The sequence below is a fragment of the Silurus meridionalis genome, chromosome 4 (genome assembly GCF_014805685.1).
Source record: "Silurus meridionalis isolate SWU-2019-XX chromosome 4, ASM1480568v1, whole genome shotgun sequence".
Lineage (NCBI taxonomy): Eukaryota > Metazoa > Chordata > Actinopteri > Siluriformes > Siluridae > Silurus > Silurus meridionalis.
The window spans coordinates 39,082,668-39,110,089 of NC_060887.1; the positions used below are offsets into that span (position 1 = coordinate 39,082,668).

At 40.1% G+C, this 27,422-nt stretch overlaps 1 protein-coding gene across 1 annotated transcript; it reads right to left on the minus strand.

Moving 5' to 3' along the window:
• Window positions 1-2,596: 2,596 nt before the first annotated feature.
• Window positions 2,597-23,920, minus strand: prtfdc1a (phosphoribosyl transferase domain containing 1a). Its single transcript, XM_046847111.1, has 10 exons — window positions 23,746-23,920; window positions 21,122-21,228; window positions 20,210-20,393; window positions 14,928-14,993; window positions 7,641-7,658; window positions 6,398-6,480; window positions 5,914-5,960; window positions 4,685-4,761; window positions 3,558-3,601; window positions 2,597-2,969 (listed from the first exon to the last, which is right to left on the minus strand). Exons 1-10 carry the CDS (start codon window positions 23,776-23,778, stop codon window positions 2,897-2,899), a joined length of 732 nt encoding a protein of 243 aa, XP_046703067.1. The 5' UTR covers window positions 23,779-23,920; the 3' UTR covers window positions 2,597-2,896.
• Between the last annotated feature and the right edge of the window lie 3,502 nt (window positions 23,921-27,422).

Below are 27,422 nucleotides of genomic sequence, written 5' to 3' on the forward strand. Positions count from 1 at the left end.
TTTGTATATTATTATTTTTATTATTATTATTATTATTACAGTAAGTCATATTTGCTAGAAAGCACTGTTTAATGCATGCGTGAGAAATGCAAAGGAAAATATTTATAACACGTGATTTCAAAAGCACAATAAGCCGACATACATTTTCCGAGCAGAACAAATGAAAGAAAAACAATATAAAAAGAGAAACAATGCATTACGAAAGATTTCTGATTAAACGTTTTCTACATAGGAGGCATGGCCAATAATTATACTGTATTAAAAAGTGATGTTTTTTTGTCCAAGATGGCTGTCGCATAAAAAACCCTGTCAGGAAATGTCTGGATGTAGAACTTTGTCAGGACATGGCTGGATGTAGAACCTTGTCAGGATATGGCTGGATGTAGAACCTTGTCAGGATATGGCTGGATGTAGAACTTTTTAGGACATGTCTGGGTGTAGAACTTTGTTAGGACATGTCTGGATGTAGAACTTTGTCAGGACATGGCTGAATGTAGAACTTTTTAGGACATGTCTGGATGTAGAACTTTGTCAGGACATGTCTGGATTTAGAACTTTGAGCTATGGGTTCTCCCTCTCAGACACTGCTGTATTACCTGTGATGTGTAGTACAGAAGTAAACGAGACGCTTCGATGCTGTTTAAGACATGTTCTGCCGAGTGAACAAGCACAGACGCTCTCAGCTACAATGCATGTTTTGTTCGCTTTGTGTGTTTATAGAACGTGGAACAGACTCTACTTTTTTTCCTTTCCTTACTCAATAGTGCACCATAAGGTCTGCGCATGAGAACGTTTTCCTGAGCGGGTCCCGGGCGGATCCAGAACACAAAGGCAGTGCAGGGGGCTTATCGCAGAGGAAAGTTAACCGCTCCTAAGTGCCGATGTCCGATAAGGGACGGGGAGGCTGAGCCGTGTCCACAAAGGACGTTTTTGTTGCTCTTACCAAAGTACACCTTTATCCTCAGGACGAGAGCAGCCTTTCCTCTGGCACTAATCCCCCCGTCTATACATCGGATCTGCTGAGTGGATGTGAGAGACCTCTGTTTCCTCTGGTCTTACCTTCAAATGTGTGATGTGTAGGAGTGGGAAGTGAAAACGGGAATGTCAGAGTGAGGTTAGGTGTGTGCTGTTACATGGTTAGTGTGTCTCTACGTGTAGTAGTGTGTGTCATGGTGGGATAAAGTGTGTTTAGGGCTGTGTGTGGTTACTATTGCTGTTCTCCTCTAAACAAAAATTCAAGGCACTTTCAGAGCAGCAAAGATATGCACTTCACAATTTCCCTACACTTCATTATTCCCAACCCCTCAGTATTCCCTACACTTCATTATTCACAACTTCTCAGTATTTTATACACTTCATTATTCCCAACCCCTCAGTATTCCCTACACTTCATTATTCACAACTTCTCAGCATTCCATACACTTCATTATTCCCAACCCCTCAGTATTCCATACACTTCATTATTGCCAACCCCTCAGTATTCCCTACACTTCATTATTCACAACTTCTCAGTATTTTATACACTTCATTATTCCCAACCCCTCAGTATTCCATACACTTCATTATTCACAACCTCAGCATTCCATACACTTCATTATTCCCAACCCCTCAGTATTCCATACACTTCATTATTCCCAACCCCTCAGCATTCCATACACTTCATTATTCCCAACCCCTCAGTATTCCATACACTTCATTATTCCCAACCCCTCAGTATTCCATACACTTCATTATTTCCACCCCTCAGCATTCCATACACTTCATTATTCCCAACCCCTCAGTATTCCATACACTTCATTATTCCCAACCTCAGTATTCCATATACTTCATTATTTTCAACCCCTCAGTATTCCATACAATTCATTATTGCCAACCCCTCAGTATTCCATACACTTCATTATTCTCAACCCCTCAGTATTCCATACACTTCATTATTTCCAACCCATCAGTATTCCCTACGCTTCATTATTCCCTACCTCTTAGTATTCCATACACTTCATTATTCCCAACACCTCAGTATTCTCTACACTTCATTATTCTCAACCCCTCAGTATTCCATACACTTCATTATTCCCTGACCCCTACTATTCCCTACACATCAGCATTTTATACCCCTCAGTATTCCATACATTTAGTTCACCATTATTTCTGATGACCAATCATTCATCACCATGATCAGAAGGTCATGAGATCAAATCCCAGCACCACCAACTTTCCACTGTTGGGTCCTCCAGCAAGGCCCATCTTGCTTGTATGAAGAAGATCATTGTAAGCCGGGTCTGGAGGGCAAAATACTGTAAATCTATTCTTTTGAGTACATTCAGTTACATTTTCATGTCATGACCCTCAAGGAACACACATAAAACCTAATCAGACTGTTTCTATTACAGCTGAGGTTAAGCAGACAACCAGATACTGGAAGGAGGTATTTGAAGGCCACGTCAGCTCTGACAGTGTTTATCTCCTTATCTCCGTAGGCTTGTGTTATGGCTAGAAATGTACGCAGAACTTTCAGTAATAACAACAATAAATCAGAATTGTACAGGGTCCAGTGAGATAAGAATCACAAATAAAGGCAGAATTATAGGAAAGCATGTGGATGTTTGGTGATGTTTTATTGCCGTACAATCATTCATTTTCCAGTTAAAACATTAAATATATATAAAATGAATGCAATATTCTATTAATAAAACATCAAAGCAAAACCTGAGACAAAACAAATTATAAAACAGGATACCCATGTAAAAACATCAACATACAAAATCCTGGATTCTGTTCGTATGCATCAGGTTCAAATGTTAAATTAATTATCATGTGGATTGTGTTAAGTTCCTTGTTTTAATTTGATGCACTGGCATAATAAATAATGTGCAGTTTGCGTCATATTTTATGAACACTACTCAGTATAGTTCATCATTTTATACAAATATGTTTCAGTCCTCAGGATAAACAGTGGGTCTGGTGATGCTCTGGGGGATTTAAAAGAGACAATGATTCACAATACATTTTCTATGTAACATATTGTAGTTACATCAAACTCTCGATGAGTGCTACAGTACTTCTTTCCCAAGATGATACCAAACAAATAAAATGCTCAAAGCTCTTAATTCATATCAGAACTATATAAAACTGAAACATGTTTGAGTTCTCTTTGTCATTGCTCAGTTCTTTTTGCATTCATCTTGAGCTCCGGTTGAGTTCTGTTTGAAGTCCTGTTTGAGTTTTGTTTAAGTGTTAGTCGAGTCTTGTTTGATTTCTGGTTGAGTCATATAAGAGTTGGGGTAAGGTCTGATTGAGTCCTGAATGAGTCTGGTTAAGGTCTGGTTGAGTCGTATTTAAAACCCCATTTGAGTTTTGTTAAAGTCTTATTTGAGTCCTGTATGAATCTTGTTTGAGTTCTGGTTGAGTCCTGTATGAGTCTGGTTAAGGTCTGATTGAGTCCTGAATGAGTCTGGTTAAGGTCTGATTGAGTCCTGTATGAGTCTGGTTGAGGTCTGATTGAATCCTGTATGAGTCATGTTTGAGTTCTGGCAGTATGAAGCACATCTCTTTCTCACAATTTATATTTGAGCTTCCCCGTCTCACTGATCAAACAGATGTGCTGCAGAGAGAAAAAGAGAAGAAACATTTCACCATATTTTCTAGAATATAACAGCAGCTCTGAAAGCAGAGAAGGTGATCATCACAGTTTATTTAATGCATCCGCCTTAAATATACAAATGTTGCTATAGTAGCAGTGCTAGAAAAGCAAGGAAAAGAAAAGATTTGGGGACGAAGGAAAGTAGGGAATGTTGGGGAGTTGGGGAAGAAGAAAAGTAGGGAATGTTGGGCAGTTAAAGAAGAAGGAAAATTGGGAATGTTGGGGATTTGGGGAAGAATGAAAGTAGGGAATGTTGGGGATTTGGGGAAGAAGAAAAGTAGGGAATGTTGGGGAGTTAGGAAGAAGGAAAGTAGGGAATGTTGGGGAGTTGAGAAAGAAGGAAAGCAGGGAATGTTGGGGAGTTGAGAAAGAAGGAAAGTAGGGAATGTTGGGGAGTTGAGAAAGAAGGAAAGCAGGGAATGTTGGGGAGTTAGAGAAGAAGGAAAGGTGGTGCTTTGTCACATGTACATTACAGAACAGTGACAGCTGGGGTCAGAAAACAGGGTCAGCCATGATACAATGCCCCTGAAGCACAAAGGATTAGGTCAAATTAAGAAAGAAGGAAAAAAGAAAATACTTAGAGATTTAAGGAAGAAGAAGACTAGGAAATGCCTAGATGAAAAGACTAAAAAATCACTGTGAGATAAGAGAAAAAGATTTTATAGGATGCTGCAGAGTCTGGGAAGAAAAGGAAAGAGAACAATAAAAAATTACTTGGAGCTAGGGAGAAATAAAACTAAGCGACTGGAAGGTAGGGAAAAAGGAAAGTAAGAACTGCCTGAAAAACTAAAGAAAACCAGTAAACCAGGAAACTACTTTGCTCTTAGGTTCCAGGGGTGGAGTTTTACACCTGGACATCTTTTCATCTGAAACCTTCAACCAGGTCATGACATAATTGCAGTGATGTGTGCTCTGAGCTCATCATGCTAATATGTTTGGAGTAACCAGATATGTGGGAATTTGCCTATGGAAAGCAGGGTGGGTATGGAGTGGAGTGGAGTGGAGCTTTCCTGCCTTTCTCTAGAGTTCATGCAGAGGACTCACGTTCAGGTCTCGGAAGTATTCGTTGTAGTCCAGAGCGTAACCAACCACGAATCGATTAGGAATGACGAATCCGACATCTGCAAAGATGCATAAGAAGTAAAGAAGAAGAGGAGGTTCAACTCTTCAGAAAGAACTTTTAAATCACATTTCCATGATTTGGGAATTTGCAAAGTCACCTAGACGACCTCCATATGACGTAAAATGAACTGCTTCCACAAACAAATTCCTTTCCTTGCCCCCATGCCCGTCTTGCAAATCAGTTGTTTGGCCTATTTTCCCACTAGGCAAATTGTATTCATGTTTGTTCTGACCACTCCTTTACGCTTTACCTCATATCAGCAGTGGTCTTGGAGGAGACGTGATTGGACGAGCGAAGAAATACTCGGCGTGGGTGGAAAGGGAAATGTTTAGCGCTAGCCGAGGATTAGCCTGTAGCATTTGTTTAGCGACTCACTGTGTTTTCTTTAGCGCATTGTGGGAAATCCATCTCCTGATACTTTCTGTTAGTTTACATGTTTCCAAAAGTATTGGGACACCCTATGTGGTTCTTCCTTTAACTGTTAGCACAATGTTGGAGGCACACCCTTTCTACAGGATGGCTTTGGAGGCAGCAGCATGAAACTTTCCCAAACTTTGTTTAAAGCCTGCGCACAAACCCAGCTACATGAAGATATGCTTTCTATGAGTGCGAATGGAAGATCTCCTGCTGTTCAGCTCCAAGCCTCCAACCTTTGGGATGCATGAACACTTATGGCACCCCAGGCCTTCTCACCTCAACTAATCAGTAGACTTTACTAATGTCCTAGTTGCTGAATAAGCACCAATCTCCACAAAATCTGGTGAAACATCTTCTCAGAAGAGGAAATGGAGAATAAATGTGGAATGGGATGTTTAAAAAGTAGCACTAACCAATTTTATGGTCAATCTTATACATATTTTGATAATTTTGTCACTTCTGGAAGTTTCTGTGGTGTCCATTTTTAACTATCTGTGGGTTTTACCTTTAATGGACTTTTGTGGGCGTATCCAAATATACATTATTGGGAATTTTGCTTTATTTCCATCTGATTGCTGTTGCATTTTTGCCATGAAAACATCATTAACGATCAGATTTATAGCAGAAAGAGTATAGTCTATATCATTTTCTCCTGCATTGCATCAATTATTATGTTTCTGTTCGTTTTTATTTTACACTCGTGTGGATGTGGTTAGACTCGGAGAAAACTCACAATCTGGAAGTATTGTGGCACTGCTGGGAATCCGCTTTACCAACAAGCTGAAGAAACACACACACACACACACACACACACACACACACACACACACACACACACACACACACACACACACACACACACACAGAACAACACATTATTCTTCCTTGCTAGACTTTGCCAGCCAGTGCATCTTCAAAAATGATTTCAGACTGACTCCAAAAATATTAAAAATGTGAGAAAAACTAAAGATGGCAGAATGTAGAAAAAAAAGTCCCAAAAATTATATTACTCAATGTTACCCAGACCTTAGTACCTTATTGTTGCTCAGTGCAAGAACTAAATTATAATAAAACACATTTTCTGTAAGGGTGCCAATGATTTTGGATTCGGTTCTACAAGCGATTACCCCTGAGATTACCCAGTTTCCCTCAGCATTACGGTGTCCATTAAACTGACAGAATGATCAGAGAAACATATTGTGTGGTTGATTTCTCACCCGGCCACTTTGACCCTCTTGGGCTGGAAGTTCTGCACATGCTGCAGGAGCATCTTCATTGTCTTCCCCGTGTCCACGATCGCCTTCAGAGTGAGGGCACTATTAGTTTATATACTACTTGTACAAGAGGACAAGTGTGCGGTGTGTGGGTTAGTTACAGATAAGGTTCTGGGTTAAAGATCACAAGGTTGGGCGGTTCAATCCCAAACTCCAGCACTACTAAGCTGCCATTGTTGGGCTCTTGAGCAAGGCCCTTAACCCTCTTTGCTCTAGGGGTGCTCTATCAAGGCTGACCCTCTGCTCTGACCCCAGCTTTCTGCCAAGCTGGGATACTTGAGAACTAAGAGGAGATGGTGGTTAAAGCACTGGGCTTCTGATGCTGCCACTGCTGCCACTGTTGAGCCCTTGATCAAGGGCCCTTCACCCCCTCTGCCCCAGGGGTTCTGTATCATGGCTAACCCTGTGCTCTGACTCCAGGTTTCTACCAAGTTGGGGTTTGATTTGTTGGGGTTCGAGCCTCAGTACGGCCAAGAAGCCACAGTTGGGCCCTTGAGCAAGGCCCCAAATCCTAATCTATAAGTCTTCGACAGCTAGCGATTGGGTGAATCAGTATTTGGCGTATACGAGTTGCAAGGACCCCGGCTCACTACACCCTGGGGCACTGCTGGTTCGGCTACACATCCATTAGCTCAAGCCAACAAACAATTTTCTCACCAATCGCATTGATTAGTTACTATGGCAACCAGTAGTAGGAACGCCTTTGTAGCACAGCGTCGAGTGTGAACAGAGCGTACGACGTACAGAACACTTTGTATTGTAAGATATGTGTAGAGATATGGAGAGTGAAAGAGGGATTTATAAAGGCTGTACAATGGAAATGTGTGCACACCACAGTCACCTTGGTTGCCAAATAAAGGCTAAAATTAGTTTTTAAAAATGTGTTTTATTGATATCATTCTTATAATGTTTTTTTTCCGTTCATTTTTTGAGCTAGTTTTAGAAATTTTATGAATTTTGTGTGGATTTTGAGATTCAGATTTTTGCTAAAAAATTTTTTGCTGAAACCTGGCAACCACGGGTACTGACGTTACAGACAGTTAATCAAAAGTGGGGTGTGACAGCTGCTCCACTGCATTCGTCTGATGATATGTCTTAATTAATACTGTGACTACACACACACACACACACACACACACACACACACACACACACACAGGACGTAGTTGATCATGTGGTTTCTTACCTCCACAATCAGGACATTCTGGTTTACATGTTGAAAGAATAAGAAGAATGAGGAGGATTAGAAGATCTGCATAAAGAAATGTGGGATTGATCACATCGGACTGCAGTTTTCCAGCATGTGGTTCTTCCTCAAACTTTTACCTCAAACTTGGAAGCACACAATTGTACCCCTGTGCAAAAAACCAGCTCCATGAAGATCTGTTTCCATGGGTTGGAGTGGAAGATCTCCTGCTATAGAGCTCCAACTCTATTGAGGATGAACGTGAACACTGACTGCACCCCAGACCTCCTCACCTCCATCAGTACCTGACTGCACTAATACCCTTATAGCTGAATAAATCTCCAAACATGTCCACAGCATCTAGTGGAACATCTTCCCAGAAGAGTGGAGCTTATTACAAGAGCAAATAAAGACTCAGTGTGGAAAGAGATGTTGAAAAACACATACTAAACTTATGGTTAATTATCCAACTATTAGTTAAAGTGTGACTATACAACCTATAACAAAACAGTGTGTGTGTGTGTGTGTGTGTGTGTGTGTGTGTGTGTGTGTGTGTGTGTGTGTGTGTGTGTGTGTGTGTGTGTGTGTGTGTGTGTGCATTCTTTATATCAGATATATCAAGCCAGATTCCCTGATAAAAAAGGGAATAGATGGAGTGCGAGGAAAAAGTGGAAGAGAGAGAAAATACAATAGATGAGTTTATCCTTTCTTTCTTTCTTTCTTTCTTTCTTTCTTTCTTTCTTTCTTTCTTTCTTTCTAGACAATTTCCCTCTTTCTTTCCTTCTATTTTTCCTTCTTTTTTCTTTCTTTCTTTCTAGACAATTTCCCTCTTTCGTTCTTTTTCGTTCTTTCTTTCTTTCTTTCTTTCTTTCTTTCTTTCTTTCTTTCTTTCTTTCTCTCCCTTCTTCTTTCTAGACAATTTCCCTCTTTCGTTCTTTTTCGTTCTTTCTTTCGTTCTTTCTTTCTTTCTTTCTTTCTTTCTTTCTAGACAATTTCCTCTTTCTTTCCTTCTTTTTCCTTCTTCTTTCTTTCTTTCTTTCTTTCTTTCTTTCTTTCTTTCTTTCTTTCTTTCTTTCTTGACAATTTCTTTCTTTCTTTCTTTCTAGACAATTTCTTTCTTTCTTTCTTCCTTTCTTTCTTTCTTTCTTTCTTTCTTTCTAGACAATTTCTTTCTTTCTTTCTTTCTTTCTTTCTTTCTTCTTTCTTTCTTTCTTTCTTTCTAGACAATTTCTTTCTTTCTTTCTTTCTAGACAATTTCTTTCTTTCTTTCTTTCTTTCTTTCTTTCTAGACAATTTCTTTCTTTCTTTCTTTCTTTCTTTCTTTCTTTCTTTCTTTCTAGACAATGTCTTTCTTTCTTTCTTTCTTTCTTTCTTTCTAGACAATTTCTTTCTTTCTTTCTTTCTTTCTTTCTTTCTTTCTTTCTTTCTTTCTAGACAATTTCTTTCTTTCTTTCTTTCTAGACAATTTCTTTCTTTCTTTCTTTCTTTCTTTCTTTCTTTCTTTCTTTCTTTCTTTCTTTCTTTCTTTCTAGACAATGTCTTTCTTTCTTTCTTTCTAGACAATTTCTTTCTTTCTTTCTTTCTAGACAATTTCTTTCTTTCTTTCTTTCTTTCTTTCTTTCTTTCTTTCTTTCTTTCTTTCTTTCTAGACAATGTCTTTCTTTCTTTCTTTCTTTCTTTCTTTCTTTCTTTCTTTCTTTCTTTCTAGACAATTTCCCTCTTTCTTTCCTTCTATTTTTCCTTCTTTTTCTTTCTTTCTTTCTTTCTAGACAATTTCTTTCTTTCTTCCTTTCTTTGTTTCTTTCTTTGTTTCTTTGTTTCTTTGTTTCTTTCTTTCTTTCTTTCTTTCTTTCTTTCTTTCTTTCTTTGTAGATGTTGCATCACATCTCTCGACTCTCTTCGCTCCCCAACATACTGTCCCTTCTTCTTTCCTGAACAGAAAGAAATCCCCTCCATCTGTTTCAGCGTCCGAGACCAAGCCGAGACTAAATACAGTCCCGGCTCGAGTGAACAGCAAACAACACGTGCACGTGTTTACTAAAACGGAATCACATGCACTGAACGCTTTCGAAACGAACCTTGACAAGAAAATAAAAGATGAAAACAGGGGGAAATGAGGTTGCCATAGTTACATTCCAGCTGTGTTTATCATACGCTAAGAACCAGATCAGGGATTTCTTTAGCTCTAAACTGAGCTCTTAAACACATCAAACCAGCTTCACCTCTGACTGCTACAAAGCTCTGACACGTGAGACTCCTTCCATAAATATTCAACAGACGTCTCTATTATGTGGCGCGTCTGCTGTACACGTCCCTGTGAACTAACTGTTGCTATAGAAAATGTATCAGAAGGATAATATAAACCTGTGCTATTGTCAGAGTCGTATCTTCTGACACATTTGAAGGACTTCTTTTGACCTTGAGAGCGGGTCTAATTGGAGACGTTATTAAATTAGTCCAGTTCGATTCCTGTGTGGGACATTCGGGTGGGTTTTAAATGAGAAGGTCATGGGTTTGAGCCCCTGTCTGTCAAAGTCAGGGTTTAAATTAGGGTTGATTGCCTAAGAGGCAGGAAGCTTTAACAGTCTGCTACAGGGAGGTGTGTGAACCCAAAAGCAAAGAGAAACCAATATATGTTGGAAAATCCAAACGTCCAAAAAAAGGTAGAAATTTTTCCAAAAAATCAAACTTAAGTTGCCAAATGGCAAATATGTAAAGAAAAGTTTTTCACTGTGCTTTAATGCATATATGACAAAGTGTTTTTGTATAAAGCTGTAAGGAACCTATTGGAGCTCTTCTCTGAAGGTGCTCCACTTCCTGGTAAAGTATTTTAACCACTGTTATTTTCCTTATAATTCACTTTTATCACAAGACTCTTTACTTAATCACCTCAGTTTATGTGAAAAGACTCGAATGTGACTCTCAGCACACTGATCTATTAATAGAATGATATTAATGACTCAAACACTGATTGATTTCTATTACAGTGATCATGAACCCAAAACCTTTTCAACTACTTCGTGTAAATCAGGTCACGTGTGTTGTGGCGAGTTTGAGTGTGGAGTTTCTTCATCATTTATTCCTCTTTAAATGTTCTGCTTGATGTTGAACTGATGCCGAACTGTATGTTGGTGATCAGTAGATTCACCAAGCGCCAATCGGAACGAGTTTAAAACAGAGCAAATGCTCGATCCTGATTGGTGACTCGCTGCGTGTCATGAATAAAAAGGAACGACTGATTTCAAATATTTGACTTTGAAATGTAGTGAAGTTACAGTTACAGTCGCCTGAAATGGAAATACTTCAGTAAAGAACAGATACATAAAGAAACTACTTAAGTACAGTAACGAATTACATTTACTTCCTTACAGACCACCACTGCAGTAAACTACCTAGTAGTAAAGATCTATTGTGTGTGTGTGTGTGTGTGTGTGTGTGTGTGTGTGTGGTAGTAAACATTAATTGCTGAGCCTGTGCTACACATGACTTCAACATCGAAATGTCAGATTGCGATCGAATATCAAAAAAGCAAAGGAAGTTCATAAACAGTTCAAGATCGCAGTTTCGCAAAGGCGGTTGTTGTGAAAGCGGCGTCCGAGCTTTTGGCTTCGCTGAATTTCTACGCAGATGTTGGGAGGACAAATTAAACCCAGTATCGAGCTTAAACAACAACAGATCGGATCTGGGGTTTTGGGGGCAGGGTGGGGGGGGTCGGAACATGTCTGACGTTTTGAGGTTTTGCCACTCTGAGGTTTGTATGAATTTGTCCGTTTGTGGTTTTTCTCGTCTAGCTGTTTTCCCTCCAGCCGTATGCAGCATCTTGGTTTACATACAGGATCAGAGGATGACGACGGACTTGTTCTATTCTCCGGACCTCTCCGTAACGTCACGCTTTTGATGTGGGCATGTTCCAAAACGAGGGCAGGACTGACGGTCATGGTTTCTCAGAGCTCACTTTGTGCTGACGCGGTGTAAAAAGATAACCGTGTTGGGTTTTTGTGAAGGTAGTCACCAAGATCAGGGCCAGCTGAAAGAAATTTGAAAAGGTATGTGTTTTGGAGCACTGATGCCCTCCTTGATAGGAATGCTTATTACCCCCCCAGCTAGTGCATTTAAAACTGATTCAATCGAAACTAAGTAGATGGAAGAAAGGCTTGTAGACACATGAAAATAAGATTGGTATATGGTTCTTTTTGAACATCCCACATTCACAGTCATCCCAATAGGGTTGGAGCTCTATAGAATGAGATCTTCCACTCCAACCCATGGTATCTTCATGTAGCTGGCTTTGCGCACAGGAGCAATGTCACACTGGAACAGGTTTGGGTCTTAAGTAAAGCCAGAATTCTATTCAAACTAAAGAAAAACCATAAATGTCACAGCATTCAATGCAACTTTGTGTTTCTCACTTTTAACAACAGGCATTTGTGGCACAATCTGGTGTTACAGAATCCAGATGTGGATTCAGCTCATTAATGAACAAGTGGTGGGAAAACTTCCTGAGAATTTATAAAAAAAAAAGAAACCAGGAAAGGAACCAGGGTCAGAAGGGAAGCTATTTGTCATTTAAAAAAAAGAAAACGAACTGTATGGGTTTAATATCAACCATACATGTCCTCAAAGTGACCTGAATGTGTTCTCATAATGCTACTTTATTGTTTCTCTGGTGGAACTCAATCTCAATCGAATAGAGATGTTCTAAATTCTCCACGATTTTTCTCTACTTGTGTTGGAAGCAGGAAAAATGGGCAAGCGTTAAGACTCCTGGGTCGGGGTATCCCGAAATAATCGAATTAGTACCTACCAAAAATGCTTTAAGGTAGAAAAAGCAAAAAGTTCACCACCCTGTGAGCATCAGAACTGGAACATGGACCAGTAGAACAATACTATAGAAATGAAATCTTGGAGATATTTTAGAGTAGTTATCCAGCACTGCCTTAATCCTCCTTGGCATAGAATTCACCAGAGCTGCACAGGTTGTTGCAGGGATCCTCTTCCACCACTCCATAATTACATCACCGAGCTGCTGGATGTTACACACATGAGGAGGTCCCACAGGTGCTCAATAGGGTTCAGGTCTGGTTACATACTTGGCCACTCCATCACCTTCAGCTTCTTCAGCAAGGCAGTTGTCATCTTGGTGGCGTGTTTGGAGTCGTTATTATGTTGGAAAGCTGCCGTTCGGCCCAGTTCCTGAAGGGAGTGCATCTTGTTTCACTTTAGAATGTCATAGTACACCAGTACAGAATGACACAGTTCTTGGTTCTCCTCACCAGGGCGTCGCCACACATGCTGGACACCATCTGAGCCAAACACTTTTATCTTAGTCTCATCAGACCACAGGACACGGTTCCAGTTATTCATGCTCTTGGACAGGTTGTCTTCAGAAAACTGAAGGTTCCTTTTGGGACTGACTTGTTGCAGTGTGCGGCGTACGGTCAGAGCACTGACAAGCGGACATTGTTTATGTAAATTGTAAATTCTCCACACTTTTTGAGGTAAAGTTTGGTGTTCTGCAAGGATCTGTCTTAGGCCCACTGCTTTTCTCTTTATATCTGCTGCCTCTGGGTGAAATTATACATAAACATAGTATTAGCTTCCATTGCTGTTCTTATGATACACATTTGTATATTTCAGCAAAGCCAGATGAGAGAGATCAGCTTAACAATGTTAAGGAGTGTGTAAAGTGTGACATTAAACAGTGGACGCCTGATAACTTACTTCTGCTCAACTCAGATAAGACGGAAGTACTTTTACTAGGACCACATGCAGCTAGAAGTAAACTTTCCAATTATGAAGCATCTCTGGATAGTGTTTCTGTTTCAGTGTGTACAGCAGTCAATGACCTTGTTGTGATTATTAACCCGAGTCTTTCCTTTAAGGCTCACGTGAATAATATCACCAGGATCTCCTTCTTTCACCTTGGAAATATTGCTAAAATTAGAAATATGATGTCGTTACAGGATGCAGAAAAACTAGTTCATGCTTTTGTTACATCTGGAATAGACCACTGTAACGCTTTAATGTCTGGGTGTGTGAGTAAGTGCATAAATAAGCTTCAGCTTCAGCAGCAAGAGTCCTCACTAGATCTAAAACATATGACCACATCACCCCTGTTTTAATCAGTCTAAACTGTTTTCCAATCAAATCTCACATTGATTATAAAATACTACTACTGACATATAAAGCACTTAACGGTCTCGCACCGCAGTATCTGAGTGAACTTCTGTACCAGTATGATCCTCCACGCCTACTTAGATCAAAAGGTGCAGGCTATCTGTTGGTTCCTCAAATAATGAAGACTACAGCGGGGGGGCAGATCTGGAGGGATCATGGATATGGAGTGTTTGGTGAACTGGAATATTTGTATGCTGTCATCCCCTCACTCTCACACATTCACTCAGGTTTGTTGACGGTGGTGTGGTGGGTCGTCTCTTATCCCAGAGATCCCTCATGTTGTTGTTACCTTCTGGTTTTTCCTTTTAGCTCTGCTGCCATAGCGAGTCTTGCCAGAGTTTAAACTGCACAGTGACATTAACTTTCATACAACAATAAGGAGACTTAATAATCCATATCCTTCTCTTCCGGTCACCCCCTCCTTGTCCATATTTGTGGAGAGAAACAATTCTAATTCTCGAATCCTCAGAGACTCTTTACCATGAAGTCCATGTTGAACATCCAGTGGTCTGTATATGAGAATTGGACTTAAAGCACCAAATTTTAACTGCTCAAATACAAGATACACAAATATGTCTGGTTCTGTCACGCAGAAAACAACATGATAAATAAGATGTGTGGCTTTGCACGTTTATCAGCTGTTATCTCTGAGGGTGGACTCACTTTTGTTGGCAGTTATTTAGAAAATAATGGCTGTATGTTGAGTTATTTTCAGAGGACAGTAAATCTGTACTGATACACAACCTGCACTAGTAGAAGATACTAAAATGGTTGCTGAAATGTGAGAGGTGCACTTACTTTTGTGAGATACTGTATATAACAGAAGATCTTTCACACACATCTAATCCATGGAAAGCAGATCTTCATGAAGCTGGCTTTGTGCACATGGTTTGTATTGTGATGCTGGAACAGGTTTGGGTCTCCTAGTTCAGATTCTAGTATCCACAGAGGTCTGACTTATTTTGTAGGAACAGTTTGGAGAAGAACCAGATATTGGTGGAACATGTCAGGTGTTCCAATATTGTCGTTTTTGAAATTTATCTCTGAGCTACAGTTGTTAGGCTTCTGAGAGAGAACCATCTTAAACCAGAGAGCGTGTCCTGCTCTTACTTTTCCTTTCAGCATGGAGAGATCTTCAGGGCCGATGATTTGCAGGTCTTCAGTGGAGCGATCGTTCTGTTGTCATCACAAACACACAGACGAAAGTTTTATTCCTCTTATACCAGTTAAGTGTTCTTAGACCTTCTTAAGATTTTTTAGGTGTTCTAAAGAGGTCATGGGGATTGTATTTGATGTTCTAAATGAGTTTCTGAATGCATTATTTGATGTTCTAAAGCTTTTAAAGGTTCAAAGTGCATACTTCAAAGTCCAAAAGATGTTCTTCAAGCTATTAAACAAATTCTTTGACCTTTAAAAGCAATTATTTGAGATTATAAAATGTTATTTGGGGTTCTAAATGGTGTCCTTAGAAGTTCAAAAGGCATTCTTTGAGGTTCTAAAGATGTTTTTAGAGGAATTAAAGATATTCTAAGTGGTTCAAAAGGTGTTCCTTATGATTCCAAAAATGTTCTTTGTGGTTCTAAAGGTGTTTCTGGGGTTCTTAAGACATCCATGGTGGCCCTTAAGATGTTTTTAAAGGTTCTAAAGATGTTTTTAGACATTTTAAAGACAAGGTTCTAAAGATGTTTATAGAAGGTCTTAAGAAATTCTTAAGTCTGACTGAATGTCTGTTTCCTCAGAGGTCATTTGGACAGTTAAGTGTTCTTAGACATTCAAAAGATGTTCTTAGATGTTTTAAAGAGGCCTTTGGAGGTTTTTATGCTTTTCCGTAGTCACTCTTAGAGGTTCTAAGAACTTTTTAGAGGTTCAAAAGGCGTTTTTTGAAGCTCTTAAAATTAAAGATTTCTCTAGAGGGTGACTTTTAAAAGGTGTACATTGAGATTCTAAAAATGTTCTTTGTTGTTCTAAACATCTTTTTAAAGGTTCAAAAGGGCATTATTTGCGGTTCAAAAAATTTTCTTAAGATGTTCTTAGAGGTCCAAAATGTGTTTTAGAAGTTCTGAAGACATTCTCAGAGCAGCTCTAAAGATTTCCTTAAAGGTTCAATGGATATTTCTTGTTCATAGACATTTAAGAGGCATTGCTAAAGTATCTGATGATGTTCTCAGAAGTTCTAAAAACATTTTGGAAGTTTCTGAATCCTTTAAAGAAGTGACACTGACTACCTTTTTTAATGCGATTGTACATAGCATGCTTTTACTTCTCTAATGGTGTGTGAGCATACGTGTGTGTGTGTGTGTGTGTGTGTGTGTGTGTGTGTGTGTGTGTGTGTGTGTGTGTGTGTGTGTTTCCCATTGGACTCGTGTTTAATCCCCAGTTTTTATCCCCAGTTCTCAATTCTCTGGGCAGGAATAATACAACAGCGCCATCACTTGGAGGAAAACAAGTGAAGCACAAACACAACTCTCCATAAACTCCACACTTACAGACTTTTCCATATTTTCCATAGTTTGTGTTTTAGTTAGTGGCTTTTAATTCACTCTTTTCTCTATTTGTTTTGTTTTATTTAAGTGTGAATCTACAGGTTCTATTATACAATTGCGATTCTTATTTATTAATTTGTTTGTTTGTTTGTGTGTGTTTTTTTTATTGTATTATACAATGCTAATATTTTCTCTTGTATTATTGATTTGTTTGTTTGTTTGTTTATCAGATTAATCTTATGCTTTGTTTCTTTTAAAAATTATTTAAAAATAAATAAATCTGTATATACACATATAAAACAAACAAAACAAAATATCAATCTGATTAACAAACAAACAAACAAATCAATAACACAGGAGAAAAAAAGTGACATTGTATAATACAATAATAAAAATAGAAAATTCATAAATAAGAATCACAATTCTTATTTATTACTTTGTTTGTTTGTTTGTGTGTTTGTTTGTTTTTGTTTTTTTATTGTACAAAACAGTGCATTTTTTGTGTCGGTCCTAAGTCCGGACAAATGGGGAGGGTTTTGCCAAATCAAATATACGAATCACGGATCAGTATTTCATACCGAATCGGTCGAGGCCCAGGATACCAATGACCACCACAGGTATCGTTGGCAAACAGGGTACAGGTGGAAATTGTGCTACAGTTGGCCGAAGGAGGAGAAGGAGAGGAGGAAGACGTCTACAGAGACATCAGAGCAGGAAAAGGAGAAGTGTAGGAGAGTGGAGGTTCGGGTTGGTACTTTAAATGTTGGTACTATGACTGGTAAAGGGGGAGAGGGAGCTGATATGATGGAGAGGAGAAAGGTAGATATGCTGTGTGTTCAGGAGACCAAGTGGAAAGGGAGTAAGAGCAGGAACATTGAAGGTGTTTAAACTGTTCTATCATGGTGTGGATGGAAAAAGAAATGGTGTAGGGGTGATTCTGAAGGAAGAGTACAGTAAGAGTGTAGTGAAGGTGAAGAGAGTTTCTGATAGGGTGATGAACGTGAAGCTGGAAGCTGAAGACTTTAATAGGCATGTAGGTGAAGGGAACAGAGGTGATGAGGAGGTGATGGTAGGTATGGTTTTAAGGAGAGGAATGTGGAAGGGCAGATGGTTGTAGATTTTGCTAAAAGGATGGAAATGGCAGTGGTGAACACGTATTTTAAGAAGAAGGAGGATCATAGGGTGACGTATAAGAGTGGAGGAAGGTGCACACAGATGGACTATGTTCTATGCAGGAGATGCAACCTGAAGGAGATTGGAGACTGTAAGGTGTTGGCAGTGGACAGTGTTGCTAGACAGCATCGGATGGTGGTCTGTAGGATGGTTTTGGAGGTGAAGAAGAAGAGGAGGAGAGTGTAAAGAAGAAGATGGTGGAAACTGAAGGAGAAATAGTGTAGTGTGAGGTTCAGGGAAGAGGTCAGACAGGGGCTCGGTGGTGGTGAAGAGGTGCTGGATGATTGGGAAACTACTGCAGGAGTGATGAGGGAGACAGCTAGAAAGGTATTTGGTGTGACATCTGGAAATAGAAAGGAAGACTAAGAGTTATGGTGGTGGAATGAGGAAGTGCAGGAGAGCATAACGAGAAAGAGGTTGAAGAAACAGAATTGGGATCGACAGAGTGATGAGAAAAGTAGGCAGGAGTACAAGGAGATGCAGCAGCAGGTAAAGAGGGATGTGGCGAAAGCCAAGGAAAAGGCATATGAGGAGCTGTATGAGAGGTTGGACACTAAGGGAGGAGAAAAGGATTTGTACCAATTGGCCAGTCAGAGAGATCGAGCTGGGAAGGATGTGCTGCAAGTTAGAGAGATAAAGGATGGAGATGGAAATGTGTTAACTAGTGAGGAGAGTGTGTTGAGAAGATGGAGGGAGTATTTTGAGCAGCTGATAAATGAGGAAAATGAGCGAGAGAAGGTTGGATGATGTGAAGTGAGAGCAGCGATTAAGAGGATAAAGAGTGGAAAGTCAGTTGGACCAGATGACATACTGGTAGAAGTATGGAGATGTTTAGGAGAGATTAAAGTGGAGTTTTTAACCCAATTGTTTACAAGATTCTGGAAGATGAGAAGATGCCTGAGGAATGGAGAAGAAGTGTGCTGGTACTGATTTTTAAACATAAGGGAGATGTGCAGACCTGCAGTAACTACAGGGGAATTAAGTTGATCAGTCACACCATGAAGTTATGGGAAAGAGTAGTGGAAGCCAGGCTGAGAGAAGAGGTGACCATCTGTGAGCAACAGTATGGTTTCATGCCGAGGAAGAGCACCACAGATGCATTATTTGCTTTGAGGATGTTGATTGAGAAGTCAGCCCGCAAGAGATCAGCTAAAGACTGGTGTGTGAGAGAAGTATGTGAGGGTGGTGCAGGACATGTATGAGGACAGTGTGACAGCAGTGAAGTGTGCAGTAGGAACAACAGACTGGTTCAAGTGGAGGTTGGACTGCATCAAGGATTGATTCTGAGCCATTTCCTGTTTGCAGTGGTGATGGCCAGGTTGAAGGATGAGGTCAGACAGGAGTCTCCGTGGATGTTAGCAGATGATATTGTTATTTGTGGTGAGACTAGGGAGCAGGTTGAGAAGAGCCTGGAGAGGTGGAGATATGCGCTGGAGAGAAGGGGAATGAAAGTCAGTAGGAGTAAGACAGAGTACATGTGTGTGAATGAGAGGGAGGGCAGTGGAGGGGTGCGGTTGCAGGGAGAAGAGGTGGAGAAAGTGGAGGAGTTTAGGTATCTGGGATCAACAGTGCAAAGTAATGGAGAGTGTGTTAGAGAAGTGAAGAAAAGATTGCAGGCAGGGTGGAGTGGGTGGAGAAGAGTGATAGCAGGAGTGATTTGTGATAGAAGAGTATCTGTGAGAGTGAAAGGGAAAGTTTATAGGACTGTGGTGAGACCTGAGATGTTGTATGGTTTAGAGACAGTGGCATTGAGTGAAAGACAGGAGGTGGAGCTGGAGGTAGCAGAGCTGAAGATGTTAAGGTTTTCGCTGGGAGTGACGATGATGGACAAGATTAGAAATGAGTTTATTAGAGGGACAGCGCATGTAGGACGTTTTGGAGACAAGGTGAGGGAGGAGAGATTGAGATGGTTTGGACATGTGCAGAGGAGGGACATGGGGTATATCAGTAGGAGAATGCTGAGGATGGAGCCACCAGGAAAGAGGAAGACCAAGGAGGAGGTTTATGGATGTGGTGAGGGAAGACATGCAGGTAGTTGGGTTGAAAGAGGCAGATGTAGAGGACACGGGTGAATGGAGACAGATGATCCGCTGTGGCGCCCCCTAATGGGAGAAGCCAAAAGAAGAAGAAGAAGAAGAGGTTTGATTTACCTATTTATTTGCTTGTTTCCTGTTGAATTATTTTATATGAATCAAAATATCTTCTTTTTAAAGAATAAATCTTTTTTTATAATTATTTACTTTATTCATTTTAGTTTTTTATGTATATGTTTATCAGTGGGTTTTTTTTTTTGTTTTGGTCATTTATTTCTTAAATTTGTGTTTTTTTTTTATTGGTTTGTATCTTGTATGCGATGTAAATGTTACCTCTTTTTTTGTGTTTCATTTATTCATTACTTCTCATTTGATAAGAACTGTTTCTTCTCTGTTTTTTTGTTTTATTAATGTTTGAATATACAGGTTATATTCTAGAATTGTGATTTTTTTTTATTGATTAACTGATGGATTTTTAGGCTGTTTCTTGTTTCGCTTCCTGTTATGCCACAGCTCTTCATGCCCAGATGCCTTTATTATATTTGAGAGACATTACTGATATGTTGGTGTTTAAATAAACAGTACTGATGCACTGAAGTAATTAAAGGACGCCGAGTTCAGTTAGACGTGAGATATGATTGCTCATAGATCACATGACCCTAGTCCCAGTCCAGGTGTTGTTTGTGAGGGATTTGGGTCCTACCAGGTAGCTCCTGAGGCGGATGAACTCCATGCGCGTGGTGATTGGACGAACCGAGCTCCTGCTTTGTGCCTTGATGTAGTCCACCAGGTCAGCGCAGAACTTATAACCTCCTTTCAGAACACACAGAACCATCAGGTTCTCATGACCCATGTCCTCTAGGATGTCTCTGGCTAAACACTCGATCCTGAAACCCACACACACACATACACATGCAGGGTTATGTGGTCTAATCCCACACCATAAAACTCCAGAAGGAGGACATGTTGGAAAGCACTGACACTGAAGATTCTGTCCATCAATGTTAAATAAAATAACAGAAAACCTTGCAAAATTTCTGAAATAAATTTGGTTCCTGAGAGGTTCTTTAGATAGTTCAGGGTTCTTTGAGTTTCGAATGATCATCTCAGAAGTTTACAATGTTTTTGGAGATTCTAAATATGTTCTTAAAGGTGCCAAACACATTTTTGAAGCTTTTAAATTCGTCCTTTTAGGTTCCTAAGATGTTCCCAGAGGATTTAAATGTTTTCAAAAGGTTCCAAAGATGTTCTTAGCCATTCTAAATATGTTCTCAGAGCTTTAAAAGATGTTCCCAAAGGTTACAAAGATGTTCCTAAGATTTTCCCAAGTTGTTCTAAAGATGTTCTCAGGGGGTGTTTAATGTGGTGAAGACATTCTGAGGGGTTAAAAACATGAATGGTTCTAAAGATGTTTTTAAGATTTTTGAAAAATCTCCATACAGATTGAATCACAGAAAACTAATCAACACCTTCAGACCAATCAAAATCCAGCATTCATCTACGTTTGAGTGATGAAGAACAAAAGGATGAAAATCAGCCTTACATGAAAACACAGTGTGTAAAAAAACTTGTGTCAATCGGAGAATTTAACTAAACAGAACGAACGCTCGTTCACCTGTTCATGATGACCCCGTGTGGGATGTACACGCTCTCCACGTCTTCACGGTAATGCTCTGGATACGTGAACAGCTCTAATTTATAACCCGGCCAATCATCGGCTATCTGTAAAGTAAACACAGCCACAGCTAAAAAACATAATGACATATCTGCTTCTACTCTCCTGAACACCGGGGGCAGCGTTACACCATCCCCAATGGACCTCTCTTTATTAATTCTGATTGTAGTTCCAATGTCTGGCCACTAGGAACATCATTCTGGAGTTCTGATTCATTAAAACCACCTGCTTACAATTACTGTTAATGGATCCACTTAGGAACAATGGACAACTTAAAACCTAAAACATCTCAACATAAAAGGAACTATAATAATGGACATTTGAAATTTTCCAGAATTTTTTTCCTGAAATTTTCCATTCAGGTGAACTAGAAGACCCAAAGTAGTTCCAGTGAAACCCTGTACACACAGCAGTCTCCATGAGGATCTGCTTTCCGTGTTGGATGTGTGTGGTTCTGCTATAGAGCTCCAACATTACTAATGATGTACTGTACAGACCAAAAGTTTGGACACACCTTCTCATTCAAAGAGTTTTCTTTATTTTCATGACTATGAAAATTGTAGATTCACACAGAAGGCATCAAAACTATGAATTAACACATGTGGAATTATATATGGAATTATATACATAACAAAAAAGTGTGAAACAACTGAAAAATGTCGTATTCTAGGTTCTTCAAAGTAGCCACCTTTTGCTTTGATTACTGCTGTTGCACACTCTTGGCATTCTCTTGATGAGCTTCAAGAGGTAGTCACCTGAAATGGTCTTCCAACAGTCTTGAAGGAGTTCCCCGAGAGATGCTTAGCACTTGTTGGCCCTTTTGCCTTCACTCTGCGGTCCAGCTCACCCCAAACCATCTCGATTGGGTTCAGGTCCGGTGACTGTGGAGGCCAGGTCATCTGGCGCAGCACTCCATCACTCTCCTTCTTGGTCAAATAGCCCTTACACAGCCTGGAGGTGTGTTTGGGGTCGTGTCCTGTTGAAAAATAAATGATGGTCCAACTAACGCAAACCGGATGGAATAGCATGCCGCTGCAAGATGCTGTGGTAGCCATGCTGGTTCAGTATGCCTTCAATATTAAATAAATCCCCAACAGTGTCAACAGCAAAGCACCCCCACACCATCACACCTCCTCCTCCATGCTTCACGGTGGGAACCAGGCATGTAGAGTCCATCCGTTCACCTTTTCTGCGTCGCACAAAGACACGGTGGTTGGAACCAAAGATCTCAAATTTGGACTCATCAGACCAAAGCACAGATTTCCACTGGTCTAATGTCCATTCCTTGTGTTCTTTAGCCCAAACAAGTCTCTTCTACTTGTTGCCTTTCTTTAGCAGTGGTTTCCTAGCAGATATTCTACCATGAAGGCCTGATTCACACAGTCTCCTCTTAACAGTTGTTGTAGTGATGTGTCTGCTGCTAGAACTCTGTGTGCCATTGACCTGGTCTCTAATCTGAGCTGCTGTTAACCTGCGATTTCTGAGGCTGGTGACTCGGATGAACTTATCCTCCGCAGCAGAGGTGACTCTTGGTCTTCCTTTCCTGGGGTGGGCCGCATGTGAGCCAGTTTCTTTGTAGCGCTTGATGGTTTTTGTGACTGCACTTGGGGACACTTTTAAAGTTTTTCCAATTTTTCGGACTGACTGACCTTCATTTCTTAAAGTAATGATGGCCACTCGTTTTTCTGTACTTAGCTGCTTTTTTCTTGCCATAATACAAATTCTAACAGTCTATTCAGTAGAACTATCAGCTGTGTATCCACCTGACTTCTGCACAACACAACTGATGGTCCCAACCCCATTTATAATGCAAGAAATCACACTTATTAAACCTGACAGGGCACACCTGTGAAGTGAAGACCATTTCAGGTGACTATCTCTTGAAGCTCATCAAGAGAATGCCAAGAGTGTGCAAAGCAGTAATCAAAGCAAAAGGTGGCTACTTTGAAGAACCTACAATATGATCTATTTTCAGTTGTTTTACACTTTTTTGTTATGTATATAATTCCATATATAATTCCACATGTGTTAATTCATAGTTTTGATGCCTTCAGTGTGAATCTACAATTTTCATAGTCATGAAAATAAAGAAAACTCTTTGAATGAGAAGGTGTGTCCAAACTTTTGGTCTGTACTGTATGTGAATGCTGACTGCACCCCAGGTCTCCTCACCTCACCAACCTGACTTTACTAATGCCCGTGTGAGCACAAATCTCCACAAAATCTAGAGAAACATCTTCCCAAAAAGGTCTGGTAGCTCAAACTGTAAAATCCCCTGTCCTGAAACTTTACCTCTGCCTGCTGCTCTTATAGAGAAGTAATCAGCACCTCAAAACCAACACTTAAACTAACTCTTTCCAGGTTTGCTTTGAGTTGTGGTCTGATTTATCTTCAGTATCTACAGTAATCTAGTGAACCATTTTAGATTTATTTATTAATAGACTTAAAGTACTTTTGTACGATTGTCTGGACACGGATGTCTGCTAAATGTTGCAAATGTAAATGTAATCAACACCTTCTGACCAATAAAAGAGTAGAATAGGAATGAGAAGCTCCTTAGTCACCTCCACAGCCTGGTCTTTCCGTCTGTCCTCCATGATGTGTCTGTTTCAAGGAAGATTCTGGTCCAGAATGAGAGACAACAGAGACACACACAGGATCAAGCAGACGTCTCATCACTACATCCACGCTGCAGTAATTAAATGATTGGTGGTGTGTGATAGGGCAGGAGCATGTGGTTTTGTGTGTGTGTGTGTGTGTGTGTATGTTTGAATGGATTAGTCAGAGGAACCATGTGTCATGCCCAAGTCATTATGTACAACAGAGAATAGACAAAGAAATGTAGTGTTTTCACTGTGACCTTCCCAGTTTATATATATATATATATATATATATATATATATATATATATATATATATATATAGAGAGAGAGAGAGAGAGAGAGAGAGAGAGAGAGAGAGAGCAATAGATAAATAGAAAGATATAGAATTAAAGATGTAGATAGAGATTTAGATATAGATAGAGAAACAAAGACAGACAGAGAGAGAGAGAGAGAGAGAGAGAGAGAGAGAGAGAGAGAGAGAAAGACAAACAGATAGACAGAGAGGCAGACAGAGAGAGGGAGAGACAGACAAAGAGACAGAAAGATAGACAGAGACACAGAAAGATAAACAGAGAGAAAGAGAGAAAGAAAGACAGACAGGCAAACAGACAGACAGTAGGACAAACAGACAGACAGACAGACAGACAGACAGACAGACAGACAGAGATACAGACAGAGAGACAAAGATAAACAGACAGACAAACAGAGAGACAGAGAGAAAGAGAAACAGACAGACAGGAAAACAGACAGACAGAGATACAGACAGAGAAAAAAAGATACAGACAGACAGGAAAACAGACAGACAGTAAGACAGAGAGGCAGAAAGACAGGAAAACAGACAGACAGTAAGACAGAGAGGCAGAAAGACAGGAAAACAGACAGACAGTAAGACAGAGAGATAGAAAGACATACAGACAGAGAGACAGACAAACACACAGAGAGACAAGGACATCTCCCCCTCTACCGCCACCAGCATTTGAGATCTCGACCGTGTCGCCCCTCTCAACGAGACATAAAGCGATACCATGATTCATGGAGATTACAACGTCCTGCATGTTCATGCTACTGCAGCCAAAGGTATCATACACACTCGCTGTTTTCCTTGTGCTCAGGTTCTCGAGGTCGCCGCGCAGGGACCCCCGATTTTGAAAGAGAACTGAAATGAAGGACACCAGACTGAGGCAAACTGAGATCCTGAAGAGGGACTTCAGGATTCTGGTTGAGATCCCCGACAAGTATTATAGTGTCAGGATCTCTTCCCACATACCAGCGAGGAATTGAGAGGTTCAGTAGGCTTTTCGTTTCTGAGCATCTTAGGTTTTTCCACCCTTTTCTAGGACCCCTGCTTTCCACAAGATACATGCTTTCCTTGGGAAATATTATTGGGATCAGCTTCCACTGTTACGCTGATGATACCCAGCTATACATCTCATCAAAACCAGACGATACAGCTCAGTTGGCTCGGATAACTGAGTGTGTTAAAGAATTAAAAGACTGGATGACTCATAACTACTTTTTTGGCCCACAAATCAGTATACAGAAGCTCCAGGATTTTAACCTGCATTTAGAAGGATGTTCTGTAACTTCTAGTTCAATGGTAAAATACCTGGGAGTTATTTTAGACAGCAACTTATCTTTTAATTATCACATCAACCAAGTTACAAAAACAGCCTTCTTTCACCTTAGAAATATTTCTAAGTTAAGAAACATGTTGTCTATATCTGATGCAGAGAAGCTCGTCCATGCGTTCATGACCTCCAGAATGGACTATTGTAATGCATTACTAGGTGGATGTCCTGCGTCATTAATAAACAAGCTTCAGTTAGTTCAGAATGCAGCAGCCAGAGTTCTTACAAGGTCAAGAAAATATGATCACATAACCCCAATCTTATCGTCCCTACACTGGCTTCCTGTTAAGTTTCGAATAGACTACAAACTACTGCTTCTTACTTATAAAACACTAAATGGTTTGGCTCCCATGTATCTATCCAGTCTTTTAACACGCTACAATCCGTCACGCTCCCTGAGATCTCAAAACTCTGGACTTCTAGTAGTTCCTAGAATAGCAAAGTCCACTAAAGGTGGTAGAACATTCTCACATTTAGCTCCTAAACTCTGGAATAGTCTTCCTGACAGTGTTCGGGGCTCAGACACACTCTCCCAGTTTAAGTGCAGATTAAAGACGTATCTTTTTAGCAAGATCTACACATAACACACATCACATCATAACCTTGTGCTCCAGAACATCTGATCACATGCACATTATCAACTTGTGCTGTTAATATCATGAACAGCAGCTACGCTAATTCCTCTCCACTGCTTCTCTTTCTCTCCTCATCCCGAGGCATCCTGAGGTTTGGCCAGCTCCAGTCACGTCCCACCTCATGAAGATTATGGACCTTTAAGGAAGTAGATTAGATCCCACTTCACGTGGAGTTTGGACACTGGACCTCCTGGAGTGTTTAAAGGCTCTGGCATGGAGAAGCTGGTGTTTGATCTGTGATGATCTCAAATGTTTAACTATTTTATGAGTTGCTCAGTAGCTCCTGGTTCCACAACATCAACTGACTGTATAAGACTGTAGAAAGATCATTACTCATAATCACACACTCCAGTGCTCATGTTAGTTCTCACTCTCCAGTGTTCTGTATTGTAGATTTTGGATTTATGATCACACTCTTGATGTCACCCAAATTGATGATGGGTTCCCCTTTTGAGTCTGGTTCCTCTCAAGGTTTCTTCCTCATGACATCTAAGGGACCAAATAGGTGAAGGTTTAGCTTTAGGATTGACCAGGTCTGTAACAGTGTACCTCATAAACCCAAAGACCATATAAATCCAAGCATAAAGAGAAATGAATGCTGGTTAAAAGTAACACATTTTATTTGAAAGACCAAAAAACACAAACAGAGAAAAACAAAAAAGGTGAAAACATGATAAAATGGAGATTCAGCAAAGTCAAATGGTAAAAGTTTACAGAATTTAGTCCAAAAAATGTGTGTGTCTGTATGTTTGAGTGTGTGTGTTTGTGTGGGTATGTGTGTGTGTGAGAGTGGGTGGTGTGTGTGTATGTGTGTGTGTTTGTGTGTGTGAGTGTGTGTGTGTGTGTATATGTGTGTGTTGTGTGTGTGTGTGTGTGTGTTGTGTGTGTGTATGTGTGTGTATTTGTGTATCTGTGTGTGTGTGTGTGTGTGTGTGTGTGTGTGTGTGTGAGTATATGTGTGTGTGTGTGTGTGAGAGTGGGTGGTGTGTATGTGTGTGTTGTATGTGTGTGTGTGTGTGTGTGTGTGTGTGTGTGTGAGTATATATGTGTGTTTGTGTGTGAGTATATATGTGTGTTTGTGTGTATGTGTGTGTATATATGTGTTTGTGTGTGAGTATATATGTGTGTGTGTGTGTGTGTGGGGTATGTGTGTGTGTGTGTGTGTGAGTGGATGGTGTGTGTGTATGTGTGTTTGTGTGTGTGAGTGTGTGTGTGTGTGTGAGTGGGTGGTGTTTGTGTGTGTGTGTGTGTGAGTATATGTGTGTGTGTTTGTGTGTGTATATGTGTGTGTGAGAGTGGTGTGTGTGTGTGTATATGTGTGTGTGTGTGTGTGATGTGTGTGTGTGTGTATATGTGTGTGTGTGTGTGTGAGAGT

Excerpts from the sequence above, each read along its gene's own strand:
- prtfdc1a (XM_046847111.1), bottom strand. The coding sequence starts at position 23,778 with ATGGAGGACAGACGGAAAGACCAGGCTGTGGAG. Across the intron at positions 20,394-21,121 it reads CACGGGGTCATCATGAACAG|GATCGAGTGTTTAGCCAGAG; the intron begins GTGAACGAGCGT and ends TGTGGGTTTCAG. Across the intron at positions 4,762-5,913 it reads TGCCACAATACTTCCAGATT|ATGTCGGATTCGTCATTCCT; the intron begins GTGAGTTTTCTC and ends GCATCTTTGCAG.